At 41.5% G+C, this 26,214-nt stretch overlaps 2 protein-coding genes across 6 annotated transcripts; both read left to right on the top strand.

Moving 5' to 3' along the window:
* Positions 1-5,286: 5,286 nt before the first annotated feature.
* Positions 5,287-18,530, top strand: LOC136446680 (inositol hexakisphosphate kinase 1-like). Of its 5 annotated transcripts, none has more exons than XM_066445146.1 (8): positions 5,287-5,459; positions 7,880-8,282; positions 12,141-12,151; positions 12,362-12,570; positions 13,552-13,629; positions 15,236-15,426; positions 17,273-17,448; positions 18,047-18,530. In XM_066445146.1, the coding sequence occupies exons 2-8, from the start codon at positions 8,033-8,035 to the stop codon at positions 18,521-18,523; spliced, it is 1,392 nt and encodes a 463-aa protein (XP_066301243.1). In that variant the 5' UTR covers positions 5,287-5,459; positions 7,880-8,032; the 3' UTR covers positions 18,524-18,530. The 5 variants fall into 5 exon arrangements, with proteins under 5 accessions (XP_066301243.1, XP_066301242.1, XP_066301244.1 ...); XM_066445145.1 differs by lacking the exon at positions 12,141-12,151 and adding an exon at positions 12,063-12,073 and having other exon boundaries at positions 5,288-5,459; XM_066445147.1 differs by lacking the exons at positions 12,141-12,151; positions 13,552-13,629 and adding an exon at positions 13,224-13,286 and having other exon boundaries at positions 5,289-5,459; positions 12,351-12,570.
* A 3,877-nt stretch (positions 18,531-22,407) lies between these two features.
* Positions 22,408-25,981, top strand: LOC136447901 (defense protein l(2)34Fc-like). Its single transcript, XM_066447024.1, has 6 exons — positions 22,408-22,540; positions 23,310-23,494; positions 24,116-24,180; positions 24,712-24,848; positions 25,388-25,455; positions 25,824-25,981. Exons 2-6 carry the CDS (start codon positions 23,320-23,322, stop codon positions 25,838-25,840), a joined length of 462 nt encoding a protein of 153 aa, XP_066303121.1. The 5' UTR covers positions 22,408-22,540; positions 23,310-23,319; the 3' UTR covers positions 25,841-25,981.
* The last annotated feature ends 233 nt before the right edge of the window (positions 25,982-26,214 follow it).

The following is a 26,214-nucleotide window of genomic DNA, read 5'->3' as shown; positions in this document are numbered from 1 at the left end:
CAGCGAGGTCGCCAACGTCTCACGTCGATGGTCCGCGGGAAGCGGCCGCGCGGTATGGGACGAATCTCACCGAACAATAGAACCGAACGGCAAGGCGCAACATCAAAACTACACGCGGAACTTCCGAACAAGGTCACTCATGGATTTTGTTATCATTAGGACGGATTTTTAACTTCTTACATTCTTGTAGTTTTATCATGTCACGTATCTGTGTGTATGTAACGTATACAGGGACACCTAAAAAAATAGGCCAAGGGACCTGAGTGTTTATTGTACTGGTAATACAAAATGAACCAATAAATGAATGTCATGTAACCCACATTGCAACTAAAGAAAATTTTATGCCAGCCTATACCTTCATTGATGCAAATAACCCAAATTAGCAAAATAAAGATGATAAGAAATACAGTAATCGTTTTTGTTATTGAGCAATCTCCAGACGTGCTATTCAACTGAGTAACATTTCATAATCGATTTCAATTAAAAGATTATGAAAGATAGTCGTTAAAAACGGAATCTTGAAACGATATCAAACTACATATATGAAGGACGCTACAAAGAATTCTAACTAGATAAATAAACGTCCTTATGACTCGACCCTAGGGATCATAATCTAAGTATAGCGACGTTTCTAAAATGTAGGTATTCTGTTATATAAAGTATAATCGTTATAAATAGATAGATAAACAAACAAGTAGATCCCTGCAATGCCCAGACGTGTTTAGTTTATACGAGATTATGTTGGCGTGACGTCATCGCCATACTTATGACGCAAGACGCGTGGAAAATAGCATCGCACGGGGGGGGGGGGCTAATAAACACTGGTATTTGACCTACAGATTCAAGGTCACAATGGCGGTTTGACCGGTGGGAGACTCAAGGGCAGGCAGGGTATTTCTGCCATCTCTCTGAAATCCTCCATCTGATACAAGAATGAAATCGACCACGAAAACACTGTGAAATACTAGCCTCCGAGGCCAACTCCTTCCGGCTGTTTTCTTTTTCAAGTAACCGTTTTCTTATTACTTGTACATTGGTTTTCTTAATGTCAGCAATAAGAAGATAAAAATAAGAAAACGGTAACTTCAAACAGAAAACAGCCGGAAGTAATCCACCACGTAAATACTGTGACATACAGTTTAACCTGTTCTAGTGATCACAAAGCCCGCCAGCAAGATCCCTTTTTCGTGATCCTTTAGATGATTTCCCCATTGACCCAGGCATTAAGAATCCCATCCATAGTGACTACCTGTATACATATGAACATTTTCTTCAAGTTAGAGTGGTCGCTGCAGACAGGTATGACTACACCGTCAAACCTGCCCAAGAAGACCAGTCAGGGGACAAAATCTGGTCTACGTGGACAGGCGGTCATTATAAAGAATATGTAGAATTATTTTAGGGACCACAAAAAAGCGGCCACATTGGCCAGGTGGTCCTTATGTAGAGGTGGCCACTCGTACAGGTTTGACTGTAGTTTTATCAATAGAATCATTCGCCGGCTTGCAATACGTCCTCCATCAGCTTTCCGAATGGAATATACCAAACAAATATTTTTCTCGCTCTTAAAACACATTATCGGACCTCCTTATGATTACATACAAATACCATGTGATCGTATACCTTCGGCCGGTCAAATCGATACCAGGCACAATAAGTAACGCGACACTAGCTATCCAGGTGCGTACGTGTTTGACGTGTTTTACGTTTTCCGCTTGTGCCTGCTAACTGTATCGTATTACGTTTGTTCTCCTTTGATTATGCGTATGAATACGTTTTCTTACATGGAAAAGGATGGATTTTGATACACATCGATTATGTTATGGTTAGATATATTCATATTGTATTAGATTTATCTGATATTGGCGGCGACTTAAAGGAGTAATATTAGGTGCGCACCTGTTTTACGTGTTTGACTTTTTTCTTGCCTATCACCTAACGTAGCCTTTCTTGCCTATTACCTAACGCCTATCACCTAACGTAGCCTTTCTTGCCTATTACCTAACGTAAACTTACAAATAACTCAGCCTAGGTCAAACCTGCTGCAACGTTCACTGTCAAAACAATTCAACATTCTTTCTACATAGTTTATTCCTTCCAAATCGGCTTCTTGTAGAAGCAATGGTATAACTGATTCATCACTGTCTGCCTCTTTCGGTAAGGTGTGCATGGATCTGAGCCACCGTTTACAGTGAACTCCAAGCAGAGGTTGAAGGGGAGTTGATCATGAATGTGTCATAAAAGTAAAGAAGGAAAGAAAGAAAGAAAGAAAGAAAGAAAGAAAGAAAGAAAGAAAGAAAGAAAGAAAGAAAAGAGCGGAAGAAAGAAGCAAACGAAGAATGAAAGAAAAAAACGCGAAATGAATGAAGGGCAGAAATAAGGAAGGAAGGAAGGAAGGAAGGAAGGAAGGAAGGAAGGAAGGAAGGAAGGAAGGAAGGAAGGAAGGAAGGAAGGAAGGAAGGAAGGAAGGAAGGAAGGAAGGAAGGAAGGAAGGAGGGAAGGAAGGAAGGAAGGACAAAAAAAGGAATGGAGAAGGGGAGAAAAATAAAGTAAGGAAAGAAAGAAAGAGAGAGGGATTAAAGGAAGGAAGGAAGGAAGGAAGGAACGAAGGAATAACACGTAATGAATAAAACATTACAACCTTTCCTTCCGACATCTGCTTGGATACTAGTATTGCTGGTACATGCGGTATTGTTATGAAGGGCCCCCATTGAAAGGTTGCCAGTGGAAAAACACCAGGGACACCTGACACTCGTGTTTACGCCATCTTGTTTTTCCTTGACATTGTACAGGAGCTTTTGTTGCATTATAGTGCTGAGGGCTGGCCTATAATTTTGAAGGCTATCTAAGGCGGTGTGGTTAGAGTTATTCCAGCTAAAAGGATGCGTCATTAAATTCAATTCAATTCTTTATCAATAAATAATTAAGATACCAAACTTACAGACACACGGATGGTAGCCTGAAAATTGACATATAAGTACAAACGTCATGTACATGTACAGTGCGTGTAAAATGCAAGGTGTGTTGAAATGTTGTGTTAGATAATCAGCCTGATATGAGGCTATTAAAGCAGTAAAGAAGAAGAAAAATCAATTGTTCGGAATCTAAATGTATAAGTATTTCTTATTTACATCTCATTTAATTTATCCGATGTTAGAAAGGATTCCAGGTAGAATATATTTTCTCTATGTGACACTATTGAAGATCTCAATAAAAAAAAAAAACACTATATGTTTGTAGAATATCATGGCACATAATTTCCCTTGGGGGTCAATGAACTACATTGAAAGACTGGTTGTTTGCTGACCACGGTTTAAATGGCAGTCCGCATCGGGGAAAACCACAAAAGGTGGTAGGGGGTTGAGCTGTTTAGGCAAAGGTCCGTGCTAGCGTCTTCGAACATGGAAAGTGTAGGCCTTAAATGTAAAGCACTACATCTTTCAATGTCCTAGTGGAATCTTGGGTCGTTTTCAAGGGTCACTTTCACTCCAAGTGGTGTTTCGTGCTTCGCCCCTTAAAGAAAGGCCAGGAACACCGTACCGTCGAAGTCTGTAGTAGCTGTTCCGTACGTGCAGTGCAGGAACGTCCACTGATCACGTAGGTAAGCCTAGGTAGAGCATTCATTTTCAACTGAGGTCAAGCATGATGTTTTTTTTTTCTTCATCTAGTGGTTAATGGATCAATGTTAGCTGACCACGGTTTAAATGGCAGTCCGCATCGGGGCAAACCACAAAAGGTGGTAGGGTTGAGCTGTTTAGGCAAAGGTCCGTGCTAACGTCTTTGAACATGGAAAGTATAGGCCTTAAATGTAAAGCACTACATCTTTCAATGTCCTAGTGGAATCTTGGGTCGTTGTCAAGGGTCATTTTCACTCCAAATTTGTGGTGTTTCGTGCTACGCCCCTTATAAAATAACAACAGACGGTGTTTATAAGGTCGAAGTCTCAGTAGATGACGCATTAATCCCGTGATTATCTCAACACGAGCAAGAAAGTCCACTGAAGAAGAAGGTAAGGTAAGATAAAGTCGTCATCCTCAATGCGCTGAGGTGTAGCGTAATGTTGAGTTAGTGATTAATCGATAAATGATCATAAATGTGGCATCGCTACGGCTCGCGTTTTCAGGCGGTAACGTTATGTGATTGGCGCTAGCGCTTTAGCGTGCAGGTACAGCAAGAAAGCCCTCTGAGCAAGTAGATAAAGGTAAGGTAGAGCAGTCATTCTCACTTGAGGTGAAGTATGATGTTTTTTCTAGTGGTCTATAGATCAATATGGCATCGCTAAGGCTCCCGGATCTCCCGGATTTTCAGTCTATGTCCCGGGCGCTTTGTCGTACAGGTAACGTTACGTTACAGGTACATGTAGATCACGTAGTCCACGTAGGCTAACAATGGCCAGTGTTACCTGTAGTAAGTTGGGTATGTTTGAGTACATACGTATTAGCTTTATGAAGTAATCGCAGTGACTGCACTGAATTACGATTATCTACAATCATTTGCTGTTCATATAGTCAACAGAAGTCCATCAGAAACACACTGCATAGAGTATAACCACAGCTCAGTTCAGAAAGCAACTTGTGTTCTTGATATCAGTCTAGCTTGATTGAAGGGACTAACTACCCAATGGTTTAAAATGTCAATAGATCAATGAAAATGCAGCCTGAGGTAGAAATATTGTATGTTTTTTAAATCCTGCTACAATGAACACAATATATGCAGAATTAGAAGATAACCATCTATGTATATGAATAATACATTTGGTAATAAAGCCAATTACGTATAATAAACGTTAAATTATTCATACTACATATTCGGCATTGAATGATACATGAATGTTACATAATCATCTGGCTGTGAAGCTCTAGATATATTTACGATGATATAAAACAATAAATTTTATAGATAAAACAATCAAGGAATTTGTCAATTTTCAAACCAGTAACTTTTGAATCTCCAAGTAGATGTTAGAAGGTAGGTATAGTTGTTATTTTTTCTAGCAGTCCCGTTTCTTTCTAATACCGAGGTTATATATGATCAGCTAGCCAGAAAACGTTACGGTCTTCCCTCCTTACATCTGCTTTGATATTGCCCTGTGGTTCTCGTCTGTGATTGGTTGTCAGGGTGAACATCCTGTTTTTGTCATGTGATCTAAGTGGTGTTGCGTCATTCAGTCACATGATCACTTTCAAATACTTACCTCGTTCTGTAGTGACTTACCTTGTCCCCCGGAGATCTGGATCACTGTGGAAAATGGCGCGCCGAGGACTGTGGTAATATTTACATGTCGTGGTCTAGGGTAAGCTGAACGATGACGTTTCACGCAAATATTCATTTCAAAATCGACTGAGCGAAGAGGGAGGGGGGAATCGCCCTTTCGTCATTAAATACAGGAAAAACGCAGTGTATTTAAACTAATACACCAACCACAACGCAAGACCACCACATCATCAAGTATTTCTGAGGTAAAGTTTGAAGATATGTTCATTTTTGGTTAAACGAAGCCGTAGAGAGTGACTAGTTATTTCTAGCAGGGAAGCCACAGCGATCGGAAAATTCCGCTATCTCGGTCTGTCGGATATTTTGTATCGACCAGGGTAACTTGGCGAGTTGATTTTCGGACGAGCTGAAGCTTTGTAGACTTAAGACGGCTTTCCTCATAAACTGGTGTCCTTTAGATGCTAGAAATACAGTCGTGACGAAAATTCCGCTTGTTTTAATCCCATAATTTACATGTAGAAAGTACAATGTCCAGAAAGGGGTCATCTGGACGTTGTGTGCAGCAATTCCCCATAGGACATAAAGGTGTTTTTCCTATAAAACTAACCCAAAATTGTTTTTAAACGGACAGCAAACGCCTCCTATGTTTGTAGTCTTGTCCATGATTGTATAATTACAATTTACCCCTCCCAATCTTGCTTGTCTGGCTGTCAAAATATTTATGTGTTTTGTTTGAATCTGATTTAGTTGAAGTTTATTTTGTGTGGGACTTGGGTCCAGAAACCTGAACTGAAGACTTTTTTCAGGGCTCAAAAATTATACACTCCTAAAACCTGCGAGTTCCGAAGTCCAAAGCCAAAGAATCCAGCCTCTGTATATTTATGACCCACATGTCATATACAGGTAACTGAAAGTGAAAAAAAAATATTTTGGGCCTTCTTCTTCTTTCCAATATTTTTTTAAATCATTTGAAGATGAGCATAAAATGTCGATACATAGATAAAGATGACAAAAGTACAAATTGAGCCCTTGAAAAGAACTGCGCAGCTCATAGTTTCATCTTTTGCGGACATGGTTGACGTGACACAGTTCAAACCATATGATATCCAATGTTTGGTTGGTAGCGAAGAGCCTCAGGTATTTCCATCAGTTGGTGTTCATAAGGACAAATATTTAACCCAGACAGTTATGCCATATCATTTATGGTGAAAAGATGAGCAGCCAAGGTGAACATGGCACCCTGAACTAGATAGAGGTACGCCAGGGCAGATGGCACTGTAAACATCTAGACATGGCTCCCAAACAACTAATGTACCGGTAGCTTTATGCAGTGGTAGAAATACTTTTTTTTCAGTGTTCTGCAATATTGCAGAATGTCAAAATTTTTTTCTGCAATTTGAAAATATTTTCTGCAAATACACATGCCTCCATACTACAACCTTCTCAACTTGATAATGCCTACTTATTTACATTATATCTAGAGCTTTGCAACATTGCTGTAATTCTTTATTCTCTCTGACTCTATCTTTGATTATCACTAGCAAAGTTTTTAAGAGGAATAACATGCATGTGTGTGAAAAATATTCAAATTAATAGCGCTGTGGGCTTCAGTTTATATTTACAGCGCCGCTAGTTTGCTTACTAGTAAGTCTATATAATCTCCTGAATTGAGAGCCATTGAATTCCGAGTCTGATTTTTTTCTTCTGCAAAATTGCAGATTGTTTAATTTTTCTTCTGCAATCTTGAAAATCTTTATGCAATTTGCAGATTGCAGACGGGTATTTCGAACACTGTTTATGCTATATAATATAGCATCTTTTAGTTTTACTGTACATGCTCATGTAAATATTATATGCAGTTGTATAGCTGTGAATCATGAAATATTTGCTGGCAGATTTTGAAGTTAGCGGCTTTCTCTTCTGTCATTTTACAAATGTGACTAGCTTCTATGTTACGTAAATGTTGAATTTTTTTGCGGTGGTTGTATTTTCACGGTTTTCACAATAACTTCTTCGCTGTGAACTTAGAACCACCAATGATGTAGTCTGTATATCTTTGCTATATTTTGCCTGACCCTTCACTCATGACCTCAATGAAAAGTGACCTGCAGGCTGATTTGAGCTTCTCATGAATAAACAAATGTTCAAACATTTTACGGTGTAAATGCCTGTTCAGTCTTCTGCCCACCTACCCCCTTTTGATTTTTATTTAAATTTCAACCACTGCATACACTCAGATTCTCCCTGCCGTGAAATTGAATTCCTGTGAGGCATTTACAGTTAATATAAGTTGTTGTCTTGGACACCATCACATGAAAAGAACAAAGCAAAACATATGAATCATATCCTCTGCAAATTTGCAGGTAATTATTCTAGAATGTGGGTTCGGTAGTTTTGTATTGATGATTATTTGTGCATGACTGATTATCTGTTATTTATGTACGTCACGTTCTGATCCTGACGCACCTTACGCAAGTTGTCAGTTTGTGTACGTGTGTGACACTTCAAGTGTGAAAATGTCAAGGCATCATTATCTTCACAACATGTAGTTAGTACTGGTTTAACTGCAATTTAGAATATTATTTTGGTCTTGTGTATACATTTTGTATGTGAGTTTGCATGTTCAGTATTTCAAATTCTTACAAGTTGTCAATTTGTGTTGCAGGTTTGAACCAATCATAAATTGAGACGTCGTGATCAGTTGACAGAAGCCCTGTGGAAAACCGGTTGTTCCGGTGGCCATTACTACAGCAAGTCTACAGCTGGGAAGAGTGTGTCTCGCTCGCTTTTCTCTCGGCGTTGGTCTTCACAGACCTCAATGTGTTTAGACGAGCCGATCGCGGTGGAAGAGAGAGCGAGAGGAAAGAAGAGTATGGAAGATTTCGAATGTTTGGACGTGGACTATTCGCGAGCGGTCCCCCTCGAACCGTTCATTCACCAAGTCGGGGGTCACTCCAGTATGATGAGATTCGACGAACACACCGTGTGCAAACCCATGATATCCAGAGAGCACCACTTTTACCTGTCACTGCCAAAAAACCTGCGGAAATTCTCCCCAGAATACAGAGGTAAGCAAAGACTGAAAGAGGTTCCAAATTTAGAAACGTCCTAACGACATGATTAGCGAGTCTAACGAGCTACATTATTGTTCAACGATGTGAGGACTATTTAGTATGTATGAGCTGTGCTTAGCCAACTTCACACCTTTTGCTTTGCTTTGACAATTTACAAGTTTCTTTGTTAGTTTGTATTGTGTTAGGACTCAAGCAGATGGTTGGTTTTGGCTCAATTGTTGTGATTTGGACACACATCTACAACCCTGAACTTACCCTGGAATTAAGAGCAATTGTACCGAGCTTCCCCGGGCCTACACCGGCCCGCGGAGCTTCCATCGGACCAACCCTCCTGTGGCCCGACAACGTACCCCGCCCCACTTCCCGCTACTATAGGCGCTAGCCAAACAAGCTCCGCTCTACGGCTGCGGAGATTGGGTGGCTAGCGGATAGTGGGGCGGGGTAGATCTTCGGGGGGGGGGGGGGAGCGGAAGGGTAAGCCCGATAACTCGGAGCGCAGGCCAGTACATATGCTCTGGATTCCAGGGTACCCTGAACTGAGCAAAATAAGCCCCCAAAAGGATAGACAGTACAAAGGTTTTCAAAGAATATACCTTTCATATTCTGCTTCCATCTCATTAACTTAAAGCATGTTGTCCCATGCTTTGCAGTCACTCCAGTGCTTGTGTTGTGGTTTAAATGTCATCACAGGTGAGAACACAGGTGACTTGGTTTGTTATTCATGAAAATAGGTCAGCCGTTTAACAACAGTCAGTATACAGTCAGTATAGAATGGCTTCCCTGGAATGCCAGTACCCACACAGGTTTAGCCTGGATGCCAGACCCCCAAACTCTGAAATATCTATCGTGTGGGGCCACACGATAGATACTAGTATTTCAGAGTTTGGGGGTCTGGCATCCAGGCTAACACAGGTAAGGAGTTGTCACGAACAGTACTTAGAGAGGCGATACAAAAGTCTTTGAGCCAGAAGAGGACCACAATGATCTAAATGAAGACTGAAGAACTCGAGTCACCGAGAGTTAAATACCCAGAGAGACAATTGACTCAAAATGAACCAAGTGAAACCCAGCACTAGGCGTTAAGCAGGGACAACAACAACAACAAGACGTTGTGGTGGAAATTCTTTACTTTGCAGTCTGCATGTGAAACCCAGCACATGTTAAGCAGGGACAACAACAACAACAGAATTCTGTGGTAGAAATTATTTCCTTTGTTAGCAGTTGGAATGTTTGCATTTTCATTCCTTCCTTTCCCCAGAGGATTTTAGAACTTTTCAAACAAACAGACCTGCTTCAAAAATAGACACATAATTGGCACTTACAATCTTTCACTCCCTTGTGGCCAGGCTTTGTTTATTCTCTGTGGGCATTGTGTCAACAGTACGCCCAATTAAAATCACTTGTTAGCTGCAGATTACTCTGTTAACCAGATCTGTTATTTTTTTATTTTCCTAGTGGATTTTAAAAACCCCCACCAGAGTTTTCAAATTCTCAACTGTCAGCAAGCTGTTTAAAAATCAGACAATGGTGTGATAGTTCATCCCTGGAGGCGAAAACCTGCCTACTGATTGAAAGTCAGAATGTTGGGATAGTCCTGGTTGCTTGGGGCAAAACATGCCAAGAATAAACAAGACTGTCCCATGGGGCAAAGTACATACTCTCACCTCTCAAATAAACGTACCGGTACGTTTATTTTTTTTCGCCAATAGTTCCACCCTGTACTTTCTTATTCTAGACGGTACGTTTATTATTTTTTGAAAAATTGAGGCTTTGCAAACCAGGAATCCCTCTAAAATCGTAAGTTAAGGTTTTTCTGCCCATATTTCCCCGGTATTTTTGCTCGTAATTCGCTATTTTTCGGCCTACCGGCGTTGATTTTTCTCGCCGCTTTGACGGCCCTGTGAAAAGTATCCTGGCGGCACTCGTAACATATCGGTCGATATAGCTATGACGCTACAAAGTAAATCGGAAAATAAGACGCGACATTGACATCTTAAAATACAATTTTCATATAAATAACTTTGATAGTCTCTGTTTACACCGTAAACCAAAGCACGCTGATCAAAAACGTGTGGAGTAGGGTGCTCGCCTACACAGGGAATAATAATTTCCTGACCACTATATCCGTAGTATCGGCAGCGCGGCGGAAGAATTATTTGTTCGCAGAAGACATGTAACACGTCAAAACAACAATCATAACTTAACTTCCCTTGTGATATGTGTTTTGAGGCCACAAAATCTCTAAAACGGCAGAAATATGTCCGATGTGATTCGGTAAACAACAGCGCGAAATCGCGAAACATGGCCGCCACTCTCAGGCATGGCGACAGTAAAACTAGCAGCATATTGCGTAGTGCGGATACCGATCTTTAAAATGATACCGTAAACGCATGGAAATATTATATTTTTTGGGCAACGATAGACACACAGCGCCATATTTATTTTCAGAGGGTTCATTTTTTTAAATAATCGTAAGATTTTCCCAATTTTGGCGGTTCATCGCGGGTTTCTAGTGTCAACACGTAATGGGTAACTTCTTAGTATGTGCGGTCTGTGACGTTGAGCTACTTTTACAGTCGATCTCTATTCAATATTGTGGGATTTACCGAGGGAACTCGAAATCCGAGCGTCTCACTTTTCGACGCTATGGAGCAAAAGTTTATAGACATATTTCTTCTGTGGAAGGACTGTGTTCATATTTGTGTTTTTTTTGTGGTTGATGTCTTTAGAAAATATGATCAGGTACATTTAACTTTTAAAAGTACTCTGATGATTTTTGTTATATGTCACTGATTGTCAGTCATAATAAAATGATATAACAATTTTCTTTGATCACTTGCTTCAAGTTCCAAGTAGAAAAAGCATGTATCATGTACATTTTCACTTGTTGAATTTGAAAGCACCGTGGCCCCCGGTTAGGGGTCATAGCGGGGAACCTATGCCCAATTTTTCAATATTACTATTATATTTTACGAAGAGGCGAGGAAGATCATCATGATTTGAACAAGCTATGGACAGTTATTCTGTTCAATATCTATATACTTAATAGGTATGGCATAATTGACTAAATATAAGTTACCTACCTGCTTATTATCTTATTTCCCTCTGACAGTGACAGTTGTACATGTATTGACACAGTTTACCTAGCCTCGACTGTCGATTTTTGAAATTTTCCGGGGGGTACTTTTATTCCAGGGGGTACTTATATTACATTTTGAAAATTTGTCCGGGGGGTACTTCTATTCCAGGGGGTACTTCTATTTGAGAGGTGAGAGTAGGGGCGTTGTCATGCAAATATTTAAAGGGCCTGTCCAGATGGCATTTTGCCCTGCTAGCAAAACAAAAGATAACCACTCTGGTTTGGGAGGACCCTTCATATCACTGACCTCCTGTGATGTCCAAAGTTTAAGATTAGGGTGTTTTCCCAAAAGGGCTGGAATGTTGCATTAAAACATGGTGAGCTTGACTTAACAAAGTCTGCTTAGTTTTCCATTTGTGTTTAACCTCCAAATATCTTACCTAATCAAAATAAATGAGCTTTCATTAAATTTTTCTAGTTCTCCTAAATAAGCTAGTTCGGAGTTGCTACTACGCATGTGCAGTGTCAAAGGTGAAGGCCCCGCGACGGAAACAAAACCTGTCTGGGCGTTGTTATGCAAATCGAGACAATGTGGAGGCGAGCACTGTTTCCGTCGCGGGGGCCTTCACCTTTGACACTGCACATGCGTAGTAGCAACTCCGAACTAGCTTATAATAGCTATTAGACCTCCCCAGGTGTCATTCAGGTCTCTGTTCCGAATAAGGAGGAGGTCACCCTGACAAGACTGACCTTTGACATTCTCATCTCCCCAGGTGTCATTCAGGTCTTTGTTCCTAAGGACGAGGTCACTTTTAAAACAATTGACCTTTGACATTCTCCCCCTCCCCCAGGTGTCATTCACCTTTTCACACATATGACCTTTGACACTCCATCCCATCAGGTGTCTTTCAGTTCTCTCTTCCAAATAAGGACAAGGTCACTTTTAAAAGAACAGACATTTGACATTCTCCTCTTCTCCCCAGGAGTCATCCAGGTCTCATTTCAAGAAGACAAAGATGGCTTCATCCACCTCGTGGCACATCCGTGTGAGACCAACCACTCTGGCGGGCACTCTGAGTCCGACAGTTCGCCCGCGGGGTCGGCGGAGGAAGACAACGTCGGCGCCGCCAGCGTCCATCGCACCAAGCGGCGGAGACGACGAAAGGAGAAGGAAGGCATCAACACACACGAGATAACACACAGGTAACAGCTCCATTACACGTAGTCTCTACCTTTTCTAATTGAAAAGAAGTTGTCAGCCAAAATAGGGATACTTGGCTTGCCATGGAGAACAATTCATTGAACAGGAGTTGCAAATGTTGATTTTATGACCAGTTAACTCACAGAAGCTGATAAATGTATGTCTACTTTCTTCAACTTCATTGTACGTAAATTTGCTAAATGACAACTTAATCTTTATCAACTTTTTAAAAGATTCTTATCCTGGCGTTGATAAAAGTTTTGCCAAAGTTCTGAACTCCTATCTTGTTTTTCACGCTTCTGTGTTCTTTGCAAAGGAAAGGTCAGCTTGAGAATGTGCAGGAAGTTGATAATGAGAAATCTGCCGATATTGGCAAAATCAGCAAAACCATTTCCGCCAAACCCATGTTTCCTCTACCTTCATCTCAGCATGAAGATCATGCATCATGCTTGCTTCCAAAAATGTGTGACAAACATCATCAAAAATTCTTTTTGAAGATAAGCAAGGAAAGCTGAAAATTTGTGCCATGTTCTGTTTGATTATGTGCCCATCGTCAGTGTGTAATGTCTTCCATACCATCTTGTTTTCCCTGTGTTCTGTGTTCTCCCCCTGGTGTTGGTGTTTGGGTGTCTCTTGCTGACTCTACCCTCTGTAGTGTACCGCTCTGTGATTGTGTCCTCTCTAACGGGAGAAGACGATGGAGTTGGCCCCCAGTCAGGTAGAAAGAAAGATTTTCCCTGTGTTGCTCTCTTTACTGGCTGCTATGATACGCTTAACCTGAGTGCTTCCTGTTTAGTTCCAGGCTGTACCTTCACCGTGAAGGTATAGCCTGGAACTAAATAGGATGACACTCACTCACTCAGGCTATGATAAGTTAAGAATTCCATCAAGATTCCAACTGTAACAATTCATTGATTATCACTCATTCCCCAGGGCCCGAACGCAATGTAATTAAACATTCCTTGCTTATTTCTACTGCACAGAAACGAGATGCATAGTATGCCAATTACTCTGACAAGTTCCCATGACCAGATGTCTTACTGCCCAGTCCAGAGGTTTAGGTTTGTCGAAGAAAAATTGTATTCCTGTAGGGTGAAAGGTCATCATCGGGTTTAAAGGTTATTGGTAGCACACTGGGTTAAAGGTCATCACATTGAGTAAAATATCATCACTGGATACAAGGTCATCACACCAGTCTAAAGGTTATCACACTGGTCTAAAGGTTTTTGTCTGGGGTTAAAGGTTATCACACTGGGTTAAAGGTTATCACACTGGGTTAAAGGTCATGGATCAGGTGTAGGTGGTGATAATCTTTTCATTCTTACCTGACCTTATGCTATCATAACCAATCAAATTGGCAGTGAAAAGGTAAAACTTAAGCATGGTAACAGTCAATTGGCTCACTGGTAAGATGTTAGATTGCATATAATGGCAGATATTTAAAGTATTAGCTGCCCACAGAGACTGTTCTGAAAGGAATTCTCTGCTGATTCTATGAAGTGCACTGGTACATTGTGTCTTAATGCCCATTACCTGCAAGTCATAAATTTCATCAGACAGCTTAGACATTTGAGTCAACAGAAATGGAACTTTGCGTGTTGATTTTGGCACACCTGTCCACACCTGGTCAGGTAGAGTTATCAACCTGAGCATGCACACCTGTGTGTAGAATAGGTGAGACCATTGTCTGCCTGTCATATGTCATTAACTTTGGCAGGTCAAGGCCCACTGACTGAGTAACTGTGCCAAAGGTACACTGGCACATCTAGAGGACTCCAAGTCAAAAGTTACATAGAGAAAGGAAAAAGAAAAGTGATCACACAAGATGTGGTTGTGACAGAGAAGATAGATGCTACATACAATTATATACAGGTTCATTGTACCAGAGAAATTCCTGTACTATACTGTCTCATTTCATCAAACACAATCAACCGTGGACCATGGCTTAATGTTCCATCCTAGTAAGGACTGCAACCCTTTCCAGTAGCATGCTCAGCGGCTGGGATTTGAGCTCACGGCCCCTTGGTCCAGAGGCAAGGTCACCGACCACTGGACTGCTCATGTTACTGCATATATTTGTTAAAAAGATACAGATAAGGAATAATCTAACCACGTTTGCTGTTGCTTGGAGTCTAGGAAAAAGGAAAGGGATCTCGACAGTGGTCATGACAGAGAAGACACGCTGTGCACTGTTTTTACACGCTGTGCTGTGCGCTGTGCACTGTTTTTACAGGCCTTTCCTGTACCAGTGAAATTCCCCAGCTCTTTTCAGCCAGCACAATGAACAGTAGACCACAGCTTAACGTCCCGTCCCAAGGACTGCAACCCTTTCCAGTAGCATGCTCAATGGCTAGGACTTGAACTCAAGACCTCTTGGAGTCTTGGTCAAGAGGCAGGGTTACCAACCACAGAACTGTGTAGAATGATATGTATCATAAGATATTTGTTTGTTAAAGATACATCTAAGTTTTCTAACCACATTTGCACCATGATCATCCTAAGGACTGCAACCCTTTCCAGTAGCATGCTCAACGGCTGGGATTTGAACTCACGGCCCCTTGGGCCAAAGGCAAGGTCACTGGACTGCTCATGCTACTGCATACATTTGTTAAGATATGTAAGATACAGATAAGGAATAATCTAACCACGTCTGCTGTTCCCCCGCAGGGTGAGGTTACTGAGAACAGGCAGCATCGAGGTCCAGAGTAATGGCACCGGCCCCTTCCTGGTGGACCTGGTGGAGAATAAGGAGGAGGCAGAGAGTCTTAAGGGTCTTGGGCACAACCCTTGGAGCTTAAGATGTCACAAGAGACAGCTGGCGGAGATGAGAAAGACGGCACCAAACAGCAAACTGCACAGTATCCTTTTTCAAAAGTTTTCTTGTTGTTGTTGTTACAGTTGTAACAGTGGGGTTCAAGCGCCACTAACTGACCAGTCTAACTGGTCCGGACCTTTTAGCATAGTGGTTAGCACGTGTGGACTGGCGGGCCAAGGTTCGATTCCAGGGAGCCAGGAGACTATTCTACTTGCCTCTTGTGTTTCATAGTTGCTGTAGTTACAGTCAAACCTGTCTATAGTGACCACTCTAGGGACTTGAAGAATGTGGTCACTGTAGACAGGGGGTCAGTCTAGACAGGATTCTTGAATGGGGAAAAAAGTCCAAGGGTCTGCTAAGAAGTGCTTTTTTAAATTTAAGTCTCCACCCTTTGACTTAGATGTGTGTACAGTCAAACCTGTATTAGCGGTCACCTTTGCATAGCGGCCACCTGCCCATAGTGGTCACTTTTTGTCAGTCCCTTGGATTTTTCCCATTGACATAAGCATTAAGAATTAGGCTATAACGGCCACCTGTCCAACGCGGTCGCGGCCAGACGATTTTCAGTCCCGCGAGTACAGTAACACTGTCGGTAACGGTCACGGCGCGCCGGTAGAAGCCGCATCGCCACCACACGCCGGGTTCAAAATCTTCATTTTTTCACGCAGTTATCAAATTTATGTGGATTCAACTGGATAGGATGATAATAAAGAAAACCAGAATGTTTTATCTTTGTTAGAAAATCCATGGTTTGACGCGAAGTCAGTATAATTTTCTTCACATGGCTTGCGTTTGTACATCGTAGCAAAATTGACCATTTCTGTGCATTTCGACTGGACAAATATTACGGCAGCTTTTTGGAAAATACAACTCGCACATGTAGCTGATGCAGTAAGTTCGGGAAATGTTTGAATGCCGGCCCAATATCCGTTTTCCCCGGTGCTCAAAGTCAAAACGTGTTTCGCGCAATTTTCAAAATGGCGCTGATAGTCAGCAGCACCAAGGAGGTTGGCAGCACAAAGGTCAACGGTAGACACCACTGTTTCAGAGGTATAATGCGCTAAATTTATTTTGCTGCAAAGTATCACTGAGGATAATTACTTTACCAAAAGCTTTACAAGAATATCAATAACATTAATATGATGTAAAATTTGGGCTATTGCAATTTTCTGAAAAGAATAAAGCCATCAAAAGATCGACCTTCTTCTGAGTACCCTATTAGCATAATGGTAGAAGCTGATAATGACAAGCGGCAAGTGAAACAACAACAGACTAAGGAAAACTATCGCCACGATTTTATGTTTCAAAACGGTCGAAAACGAACAGTAAGTGGCAACTGAGCAACATGTATTTTGTTCTTAACTAACTAGGTGGCAACAACAATCGACTTTCTAAAATGTGACTTACCTATGCAATGTTTACATGTGTACTGTACGGTGAATAAATGTATCTCAGTGGGTACTGAAAATATGTGTCACTCGTGGTCATCATTAATCGACATTTTCTCCATAGCGGCCACCTGTCCTTAGCGGCCAGTTTTGGCCAGTCCCTTGAGTGACCGCTATAGACAGGTTTGACTGTATTTATTTCATGTTGTTCTTTTATAAAAGCCTGCGGTGCCTCAGGCTTGATTCATATGAGAATTTTTTTTTTGCCCTGTAGCTTCATATTTTTCCTGAAAAAATCTGATAACCAACAAATTAGATTTTAGCATTTTAACCACAAGGTTACATGTACCCCACAACTTTGAAAGAAAGTGTGTTTGACAGAGTTCTAGTGCAGTGCCAAAATCACTAAACCCACAAACTAAAAATCGTTAACAAGAAAATAATAGCAGAGCAATTGGAAGAAAAAGGGGAACCTGTGTCTTCCTTAACCCCGCCCCTCAGAATTCATCCTCCTAGAAAATGTAACATCCCAGTTCGTGTACCCGTGCATCTTGGACCTGAAGATGGGCACGAGACAACACGGGGACGATGCCACAGAGGAGAAGAGAAACCGGCAGATGGAAAAATGTGCGTCGACAACGTCGGCCAGCATCGGCGTCCGTGTGTGTGGCATGCAGGTGGGTTTGTCACAGAAATAAACACATGTATAGTAGTAGCAAACAACGTACACACTTGTGAGTATATATACATAATGCTTGCAAAAGGTAGTAGCACAGACCTGTACAAATGCAGCAGAAAAGAAATTGACCGATGGAAAAATGTGCGTCAACAACGTCAGCCAGCATCAGCATCCGTGTATGTGGCATGCAGGTGGGTTTGGGACAGAAATAAACAAATGAAGAAATAAAGCACCTGTAATAGGCTGTATCATAAGCACACAAAGAACATACTTTTGTGTAAAAGGTAATGGCATTAAAAAGCAGAAACATGTACAAACACAGCTTAGTTAAAACAAATTCTTAGTCCAAGGCTTGCCAAAAAAAGACACTGTGTCACTCATAACCTTTTTCCAAACCAGTCTGTAAAGAAAAAAAAACACCTTTTCAAAAGTGATTTGTTTTCAGCTATAGCATATTTTTTAACAACTGAAAATCGATCTTAGTGTTTGTTGTGTTAAAAGTAGAATGTCAAAATACCCAAAAATTTAGGAGAGTGTCAACCACGCCTTGTTTCTGTTTTTTGACTCAATTGACACTCTTCCCATCTCTATTCCAGGTGTACAAGGCAGAAACTGGACACTTCCTCTGTCGAAACAAATACTACGGACGCAAACTGACCGAAGACGGCTTCAAACACACCCTTCAACAGTTCTTGGACAACGGTGAAGCCATCCAGCATCTCGTGATGCCCAAAATCATCGCTCAGCTCGAGGAACTCAAGTCCGTTCTGGAGAAACATCAGACGTACAGATTCTACTCCAGCTCCCTGCTGATCATATATGAAGGAAATAACTGTTTCTCGGGGGTGAATCGCGTGGAAAATGGGGACCTCTGTACCAGCCACCGCGCTGCAACGACGGGTGTGGCGGTGAAGATGATCGACTTCGCGCACAGCACGTACAAGGGTTTCCGTGGCGACCGGACAGTCCATCAGGGCCCCGACAAGGGGTACATCTTTGGACTGGAGAACCTGCTCAGAGTTTTCCACGAGATCGCGGACGGACGGGGAATTGCGGAGGAACACGACACGTAAAAGTAAACGAAAAAAAAAATCATCCTCATGTGCTAGCCCTGCCTCTTCTATGTACCAAGCAAGGACCCTGGCTACTGGGTACTGGTCTATGACCCGCCCGCCTTTCTGTGTTAGTCTGGGCCAGACATCACCAGCTAATCACAAGGCCACCTTCCGTCAAGAAGCAACATGATTGGCTGGACATCACCAGCCAATCTCAAGGCCACCTACGGTTAAGAAGCAATGTGATTGGTGAGTAACTTTCCCACCAAAAACAGGATCTGATTGGTGGATGACCTATACCAGTGCTAAAACATGGAAGGACAGTTTTCTCAACAGCCAATCACGTCACCCCCTATGTTCAAGAGGCAACGTGATTGGCTGGTAACTTTCCCTCCAAAAAGAGATCGGTGGATGGCCTGCCAGTGCAAAAATAGCAGGAAGGACGGTTTTCTGGCTGGTACACCAGGGGTGTTGCTTGATACATAAAATCAGTGGGCCTGGTAATAGAGGATGCAAAAAATGGACTCGGTCAGAGGCTGGTAATTTGGTGATATGATTGAAAAAAACTGTTTCAGTATAGGTGGAAGTTTAGACACCCATTTTAAGCTAGCATGTACATAAAGCACTTTTAGCAACAGTTTTAAGATTGCTACTAGAGTCTTTTGAAAGACCAAAGTTGTTAAGAAATATGTCATAGACAAAGTAATGATCTATACACTTGTTGGTATAGAGTATTTCCACTATTTGTCCAAAGGCAAAATTCAACATATTTAGACAAAAATCTATGTACTTAGAATTTAAAAAATGTATGTGGTATAACCATACCAGTAGGTCTTAACAAACAGTTGTGTCTTTCTTCGGTGCTCTTGTTGTTTTTTTTCTCGACAACAATCGTATAGTGTTAACGCAATGCAGCTATGGTCAGTTGGAATATCAGCATCTGCATCCCTAGCAATAGAAAACTGTACTCTTTCCTTGCTATTATTTAAACAGTTACTGTGTACATGTATGTACTGTCGACTGTCTTATGTTCAGGTGCTATAAAACTTGTACATATATGTAACATCGTTGAAATTGTTTTGTAATGTTCCTGTTTCTATTATTTCCTGTTCAGTGAAGTTTCTATGATTTTGTTTGCTGATAGCCCATGTGCTTCAATGTGAATGCAGGGCTCAAAATACTTTCTTGCAATTTGCAGACAAGTGTATGTATGAACAACTTGTAGTTTCAGTAATGTCTTCTTGTAATCTCCTAGCAGATTGGAGGGGAAACTGTTAAGTTCTCTTGCTGCGAGAATCTTTGATGCTTTGATTTTCGCCAGACCATTTGCTAGATGATTGCATCTTTCAATCGTTGTAAATGCGTAAAAGCAGATTAAGGGACCCTCTTTGATTTGTGCAACGAGGCAAAAATGGGCAATGTCGTTGCAAAGTGATCTGTCTGTCAGCATATTTGATAGGTTGGCTCCTGTACATATTTATTTCAGGTATTAGTATTTTTCCAGATCACACCAGCGAAAAAGTTTCACCTACAATACTAAAAAGCCACACATGTGCTTGAAGATTTGGTGTATTGTGTTTGTACACATGAAGTGAAAAAATATGCAAGCACTGTGATAATAACTGTAACTGTGTAAGTACTCACAATAGTAAAAGCAATAAGTGTTATTCTATGCTATGTAATCAACATGTAATTTATGCTAACATTCTAGTACAAGTATTGGGGAAGATTCACTAATAATCTTGGTAAGAGGTGTGACTAAACCCCCTCCCGGTGTATTAAATGATAGCCCCCTTCCCAAAGAGGCCTTTAAAAATAAATCTAAGCTTAAATAAGATTATATTATATTAATGGGAAATACATGTATATTTAACATTGTAGTGATGTGGATGTCTTGAATTTTCATTCCAGACCTTTCTAGCCCCCCCCCCCCCCCCCCCCGGAAAAGCTTAAAGACTAGCTAGTGCCTTGCTGCATAAGCAAGTTACTTGTTCTTATATGCTATTGTAAGGCCATACCAATTAATTTCCTTGGTTCCAGGACATTTTGGAGTATAAATTAGGCAACAGTGCAAGAAGAGATGAAAACCTGTATCTGAGTATCTTATATATATATCCTCTCCCTGAAACTCTGTGTACCAAGGTACAGACCACCCCTTAGACATGTTAATATGTCATTTACACATTGTATGTTTCACATCAGAACTAAAACATTAAGGTGGTGTTGCCCAAAGCTCGTTTCTAAAGCTTGTGTCAGGGCGACGTGTAGTGGGTGATATGTACATTATAACTTACAGGTGCAATATGTATACAAAACATATAATTTATGCACTTCTTATCCCATGTACTTAATATGTTAAGCCTAAGCGTAAACATGTATATACCATAAGGTGTTATGGTAGAGGCCCCTAGCCTGTATAAGGAGGGGTTATATATGATATCATTCCAATGATTACATTAGTTGTATGTGTTGGAGATAGCACAAAAGCAATACCAACCAAAGTACAACGACCATGGCCTTCTTTGGGCTATAGACGGCACATTCGTGCAATGTGTGTTTGTTGTCGCACTTTTGTTCAGATGTGTATTTTGTCCAAACGTTATTATTATTAAACATGTGGAGCGATATGCTGAGATGGTTTGCTGTGTATTCTATGCATTGTTGTATGTATTGTTCAGAAGCGCCACCTATTGTTTCTTACGAATAATGCACTACCAAGTTTCGTGCTTTCACAACTTTTGCTAACCATTGTCTCATTGAGGTGAAGCATGGTTCTTTTTTAATCAAACGCCCCCCGCAGTGCCAAAGAAAGTTACTAGAGGGCCCAAAATTACAATATAACTTCAGCTTTCTGCCACCCAAGAAGAAGGGCCGTAGCTTGCATGGAACTCGAGAAATTAAAACCTGAAGTTCTGCTGCAGTCTCAAGCAAAGGCGCTAGGGGGCCAAAATCTTATCATGTCCTCCATAGGACATTACTTAATTGCAAACCCAGTTTCATGACAATCCAGCTTCTTGAGTTGCCCTGCTAAACCACATATATACATACAAACTTAGTACATAATCCAAATGCTACAAAACATATCTTTGGCGAAAGTACATATGTTTGGTTATAGTGCAATACTGCTTCGGTGGCAAAATCTGTGGTTTTGCCACACGTTTTTGTGCCAAGCAGACCCCAATTCGTATTGATAAGTGTGTTGGGTTCTTTAACGTGCAGAGGCATAACACATTCCTCTGAAGGGCGAATGTGTTCTAACCAACAAAGACACCCACGTTTGAGTCTAAGAAAGTACGAAGGCCCACAACGACAACATGGGAAATGGTTTGCGTTACGACGGTAGTTGTAGTTGTGGGCCTTCGTAAGAATTTTAATTATGACCCGTTCAAGAGGCCTTGACACAGTTTTGTTAATCTCCAAGCTTGTTCTTGTCAACACAAAGAAAAGAGAAGAAAGTTATTAAAAGAAAACTTATATAGTCCTGACCTGCCTTGGCGACTTCCTGAGCTGCGATATCTTACTCATTCATACCCTGCTGGACAATCAAACCCCAAGGACAAACGTGTCATGCAAAAACCCTCGCATGATTATACGATTGTCTATTTGCCTGTGTATTTTTAGAAATAAATATGGACATACGCGAGCAATTGCATGTTTCTTTCCTATCCAGCTGTGCGTATCCCACGTCAGAATATAGATAAAGAAATAGTGCTAGCGTCCTCAAGGGAACTATTGGCACTACACAGCTTGGCATATGCATTACGGTCATGCTCTTCGATCAAATTTATGGCCAACATTTTTTAAAGACGGTCAAGGTTGAGGGAAGCTGTATTAGAGTCTTTTTCATGTTTTGCGTACTTTTGAATGTCTGAAAAGACCATACAATGACCATATCATCATGAACTATGCCAATAGATAAGGTTGCCGGATATTCCTTCCTTTTAGCACACATTCCGCTCTATATATTTCAACATACACAAGGGGAAAACTAACTCGACTTCGCTGCGGCAACACCTGTACCGTTCGCACCTCAATGTGAGTACCAGACTAGCTTCATTCTTTGCTTTAATAGTTTCCCAGTAAGTCTCCTTTCACACATGCACAATCTACTCGTTTAAGGAGTTTCCACCAGACGCTATGTGTTGCTCAATAAGTAGCAGAAATTGGGAAAATAAGGAAAAAAGTTGCACAGAATTAATTAGCATTAGCCGTCTGAATCTGTTGGCAAATGACGTGACCGACTCATCCCAAGTTTTTGTAGTTTTTTTTCTACCCACTATCTTCCTATATATAAGAAATGATCCACTTTAAAACCGAAGTCGCCACATTTGTTTGTCACAGTTATGATAGAACTGAAGCTTCATAAAATATCTACGGCAACCTCTTCGGTCACAAGGCAGCTAAAGTTTGTACTAAGACTGTCCTAAAACTGTACTTAACTTGCTGTCTTCAACATGTCGATATCTCGTTATGAAAAAACTTATCATATCCGACACTGAACTAATTGAGACTTGCCCAAATTTTCGGTGGACTCCGTCAGTCCAGTTCACAGAATGTACCCGTCTTCTGCAACGTCTCATTTTCTTACTCTCCAAGCAGAGCAGAGGCGGATTTTTGACATGTTTTTATGCGTTTTTGTCGGGCTTTCTACTTTGTCATGTTTTTTTTGTCTCTCTAACCCGCGAAAAAAAAAACCATGACAAAGTAGAAAGCCCGACAAAGACGCCTAAAACATGTCAAAAACCAGCCGGACCCTCTCCTCTACTTGGAAAGTATCATTTTCTCTCAATCTTGTGTCCCACAGCCCTGTCAGCATGTTGGCGCTAGTTCTCCTGTCCCTGGTAGTCGGTTCCCAGGCGTTCCACAGCGGCGCCCCTCGGCAGGCCTGCAGCAGCGGAGCCCCGAGCCACTACCCCGGGCAAGTGCAGTTCACCGACATGCCGTACGCCCTGACCGGGGGAGCATACAGTCCCGGACAGCCCATGCAACGTATGTTCAGTTCAGACCCTTAAAGTTGCAATGCTTCAGACCCTTAAAGTCGTAAGACCACAGCATGTCCAGGTCAAAAGATACAAAAAGTGAAGTTCTGCTGCAGTACCAAGGTCACATACCAGGGGGCCCAAAATCGACCTTCAATTTCGGCTTCACAACACCCGCCCAGATACCAAATATCATTGTGATCCATCAAGAGGCTCTTGAGTTATGCTGACTGGAGTGGTGCGGAAACACAAACAGACAGACACACCCAAAACAATATCTCCATTTTTCATGGAGAAAAGGGGCGCCCCCGTTTGGTAGTTGACGGGCTTTTTGTTTTGCTCTATCGGGCGTGACCCCTACGTGGCCCCGTGGGGCACCCTGGGGCTACCGGGCTATTTTGGGGCTCGGCCGGGACCCCGTATCAATTTAATTCGGATTTAAATTCAACGGGGGACCCGGTAAAAATAGTAGTCGTCAGCTAATCGTGCGAGGACCCCCCCCCCCTATATTCGTCTTATATGTTATTATCTTTATTGCCATAGCCACCTTAACGGCTTCCGTGTCCACAGTTTAGGACTTGTTACGTGTCCTTGAGTGTAGGTATAATCATCCTGTAATGTTTATTTTCAGTTACCCTCAGCGGGGACCGCCCGTTCCGTGGGTTCCAGATCAAGACTTCCGAGGGCGCTTTCCTGGTCCGTTCGTTTCCTTATTGCTCACATAACGCTGCTTCTACTTCTGATAGTGTTGTTTTTGGGGTGTCTGTTTTTCTGCAGTTGTTTCCATATGCTGTATCATGAGCATGATACGCTAAAAATAGTTACCCAAGCAACTGGATAACATTTTAAAACAGTCAGACGTTTAAGACAGCCTCCGAAACTGTCTGAAACGTCTGACTGTTTCAAAATTTCATCCAGTTGCTTGAGAAACTATTTTTGCCGTATCTTAGCACCTGGATGTCTAACCTTCATCAACGTATCATGAATATGAGTTCATGTGCAGCACATTTGTTTGTTATTTTGGTTTTATATCAATCAGTAATCTGCATAACTTTTTTGTTACCTTTTTTGTAACTTTGAGTTAATGTAAATGACTTTCGTTGGGGTTTTCCCAACGGGTATATTAAAAAAAACTCCTTTTAGGCGATACGTATTCCCTCTGATGAAATAAACAAACAAACAAACAAACAAACAAACAAACAAACAGAAATTTTTTCTCCTGTCTAGAACGCCCCGGCCGGAACGCAACTCTTCCAATGTGACAACTACGCGGACACCATCACCCACAGTGACAGCACCGACAAGACCTCCGTCACTTTCACATACGTGCCGCCAACAAATGCCTTTGGACCAATCAACATGAGGTAAGCACGTAGACCAATCAGCGTTCAGGTGCTAGTATCCATGTAGACCAATCTGCATGAGGTATTGATTGAGACCAATCAGCTTCAGGTAATTGTGTGGGCCAACCAGCATGAGGTAAGCACGTAGACCAATCAGCGTGAGGTGCTTACCAATAAGCTTGAGGTATAAATCTATGTAGACCAATCAGCATGCCACGGAGTATTCGTGTGGACTAATCAGCATGGAGTATTTAATCAACCCAGAGCAATCACAATGCCATGAGGTATTCATGTATATCAATCAGCGTGAAGAATCATGACGTTAGACCAACCAGCACGAGGTATTGATTAAGACGAACCAACATGTGGAACAGTTAGCATGAGGTACTAGTATCCATGTAGACCAATCAATATAGGCATTCGTCCATGCCAATGAGTATGTATGAAATAATTGGACATGGTGCAAAAATCAGACTTGTTACCAGAATCAGTATCTCATTAGCACGTGCAATTGATTCTTTTTTAAATTCATTTTCAACAAATGCATGTTGTTTCTGCAGGGTGACTGTTGTCCAAAGCTACGACGTTTATTGGCGTCCTAAATTCTTCTTTCTCCAGGAGAATGGAGGTAAGGCATCTTTTTCAACATAAAACTGTTACACATTCTTTAGATTAAGGATGCTTTGTCTCAGTAATAAACGCAAGAGCGTGCAAGACCCTAGCATGAGTATTTGATAAAACAACGCCCTGTCGTATGTAAAACAAAATACCGTTACCTCATGCATAAAGCATGTTGTTAAAGTCCTCCCACACCATAACGTGCATAGGGCGGTGCCCATCCCCGTTTCATAGCTAGCCCTGGGCCACACTGTGGTACAATCACTGCAGCAGGGGGCTAGTCCACTGGCATTGGAGTGTGTTTAATTTCCATACTGTTTCAGAAGTATGTACCATTCTTCTCATGATGTTTTCTCACCCCCCCCCCCATGTTTCCAGACATCATCACTGGTTGAGGCCTGATGTCACTGTTCTCACAGGAGACAAAACTGCGTAAGCAAAGGAGCAATATGAACATCGATCACAGGCTTATTCAGGCCATAGTGTGCACATTAACGATTTGTGATGTGTGTTTGCCTTATTAAACGCTATATGGAGCTAGCTATGTACAGAGGTGTCTCAATGTGTGTTCAATGTGTGATATGCTAAGTAGAGCAGCGTCTCATAGCACTTCTGAAGAATATTGCAACAGCATTTTAGTGCATCCATATCCTACACTTTAAAACGCTACGTCAAAGCAATCCTTGTATTGAGGTGATGCATTTCCAAATAGTTTGTTGCTGGTTTAATACGGCGTTGCAAAATAACACCGGAACAGTTAGTTTAAGTC

Source organism: Branchiostoma lanceolatum, chromosome 13, assembly GCF_035083965.1.
Source record: "Branchiostoma lanceolatum isolate klBraLanc5 chromosome 13, klBraLanc5.hap2, whole genome shotgun sequence".
Taxonomy (NCBI): domain Eukaryota; kingdom Metazoa; phylum Chordata; class Leptocardii; order Amphioxiformes; family Branchiostomatidae; genus Branchiostoma; species Branchiostoma lanceolatum.
Note: the sequence above shows the minus strand (reverse complement) of the source record. Positions and strands in the feature narration are given on the sequence as shown.

What these genes read in the sequence shown, in the direction of transcription:
- LOC136446680 (XM_066445146.1), top strand. Translation starts at nt 8,033, where the DNA reads ATGTGTTTAGACGAGCCGATCGCGGTGGAAGAGAGAGCGAGAGGAAAG. An exon ending in ACCAAACAGCAAACTGCACA is followed by an intron (nt 15,427 to 17,272) that starts GTATCCTTTTTC and finishes CCCGCCCCTCAG; the next exon opens with AATTCATCCTCCTAGAAAAT. An exon ending in TCCGTGTGTGTGGCATGCAG is followed by an intron (nt 17,449 to 18,046) that starts GTGGGTTTGTCA and finishes TCTCTATTCCAG; the next exon opens with GTGTACAAGGCAGAAACTGG.
- LOC136447901 (XM_066447024.1), top strand. Translation starts at nt 23,320, where the DNA reads ATGTTGGCGCTAGTTCTCCTGTCCCTGGTAGTCGGTTCCCAGGCGTTC. An exon ending in CTTCCGAGGGCGCTTTCCTG is followed by an intron (nt 24,181 to 24,711) that starts GTCCGTTCGTTT and finishes TCTCCTGTCTAG; the next exon opens with AACGCCCCGGCCGGAACGCA. An exon ending in TTTGGACCAATCAACATGAG is followed by an intron (nt 24,849 to 25,387) that starts GTAAGCACGTAG and finishes TTGTTTCTGCAG; the next exon opens with GGTGACTGTTGTCCAAAGCT.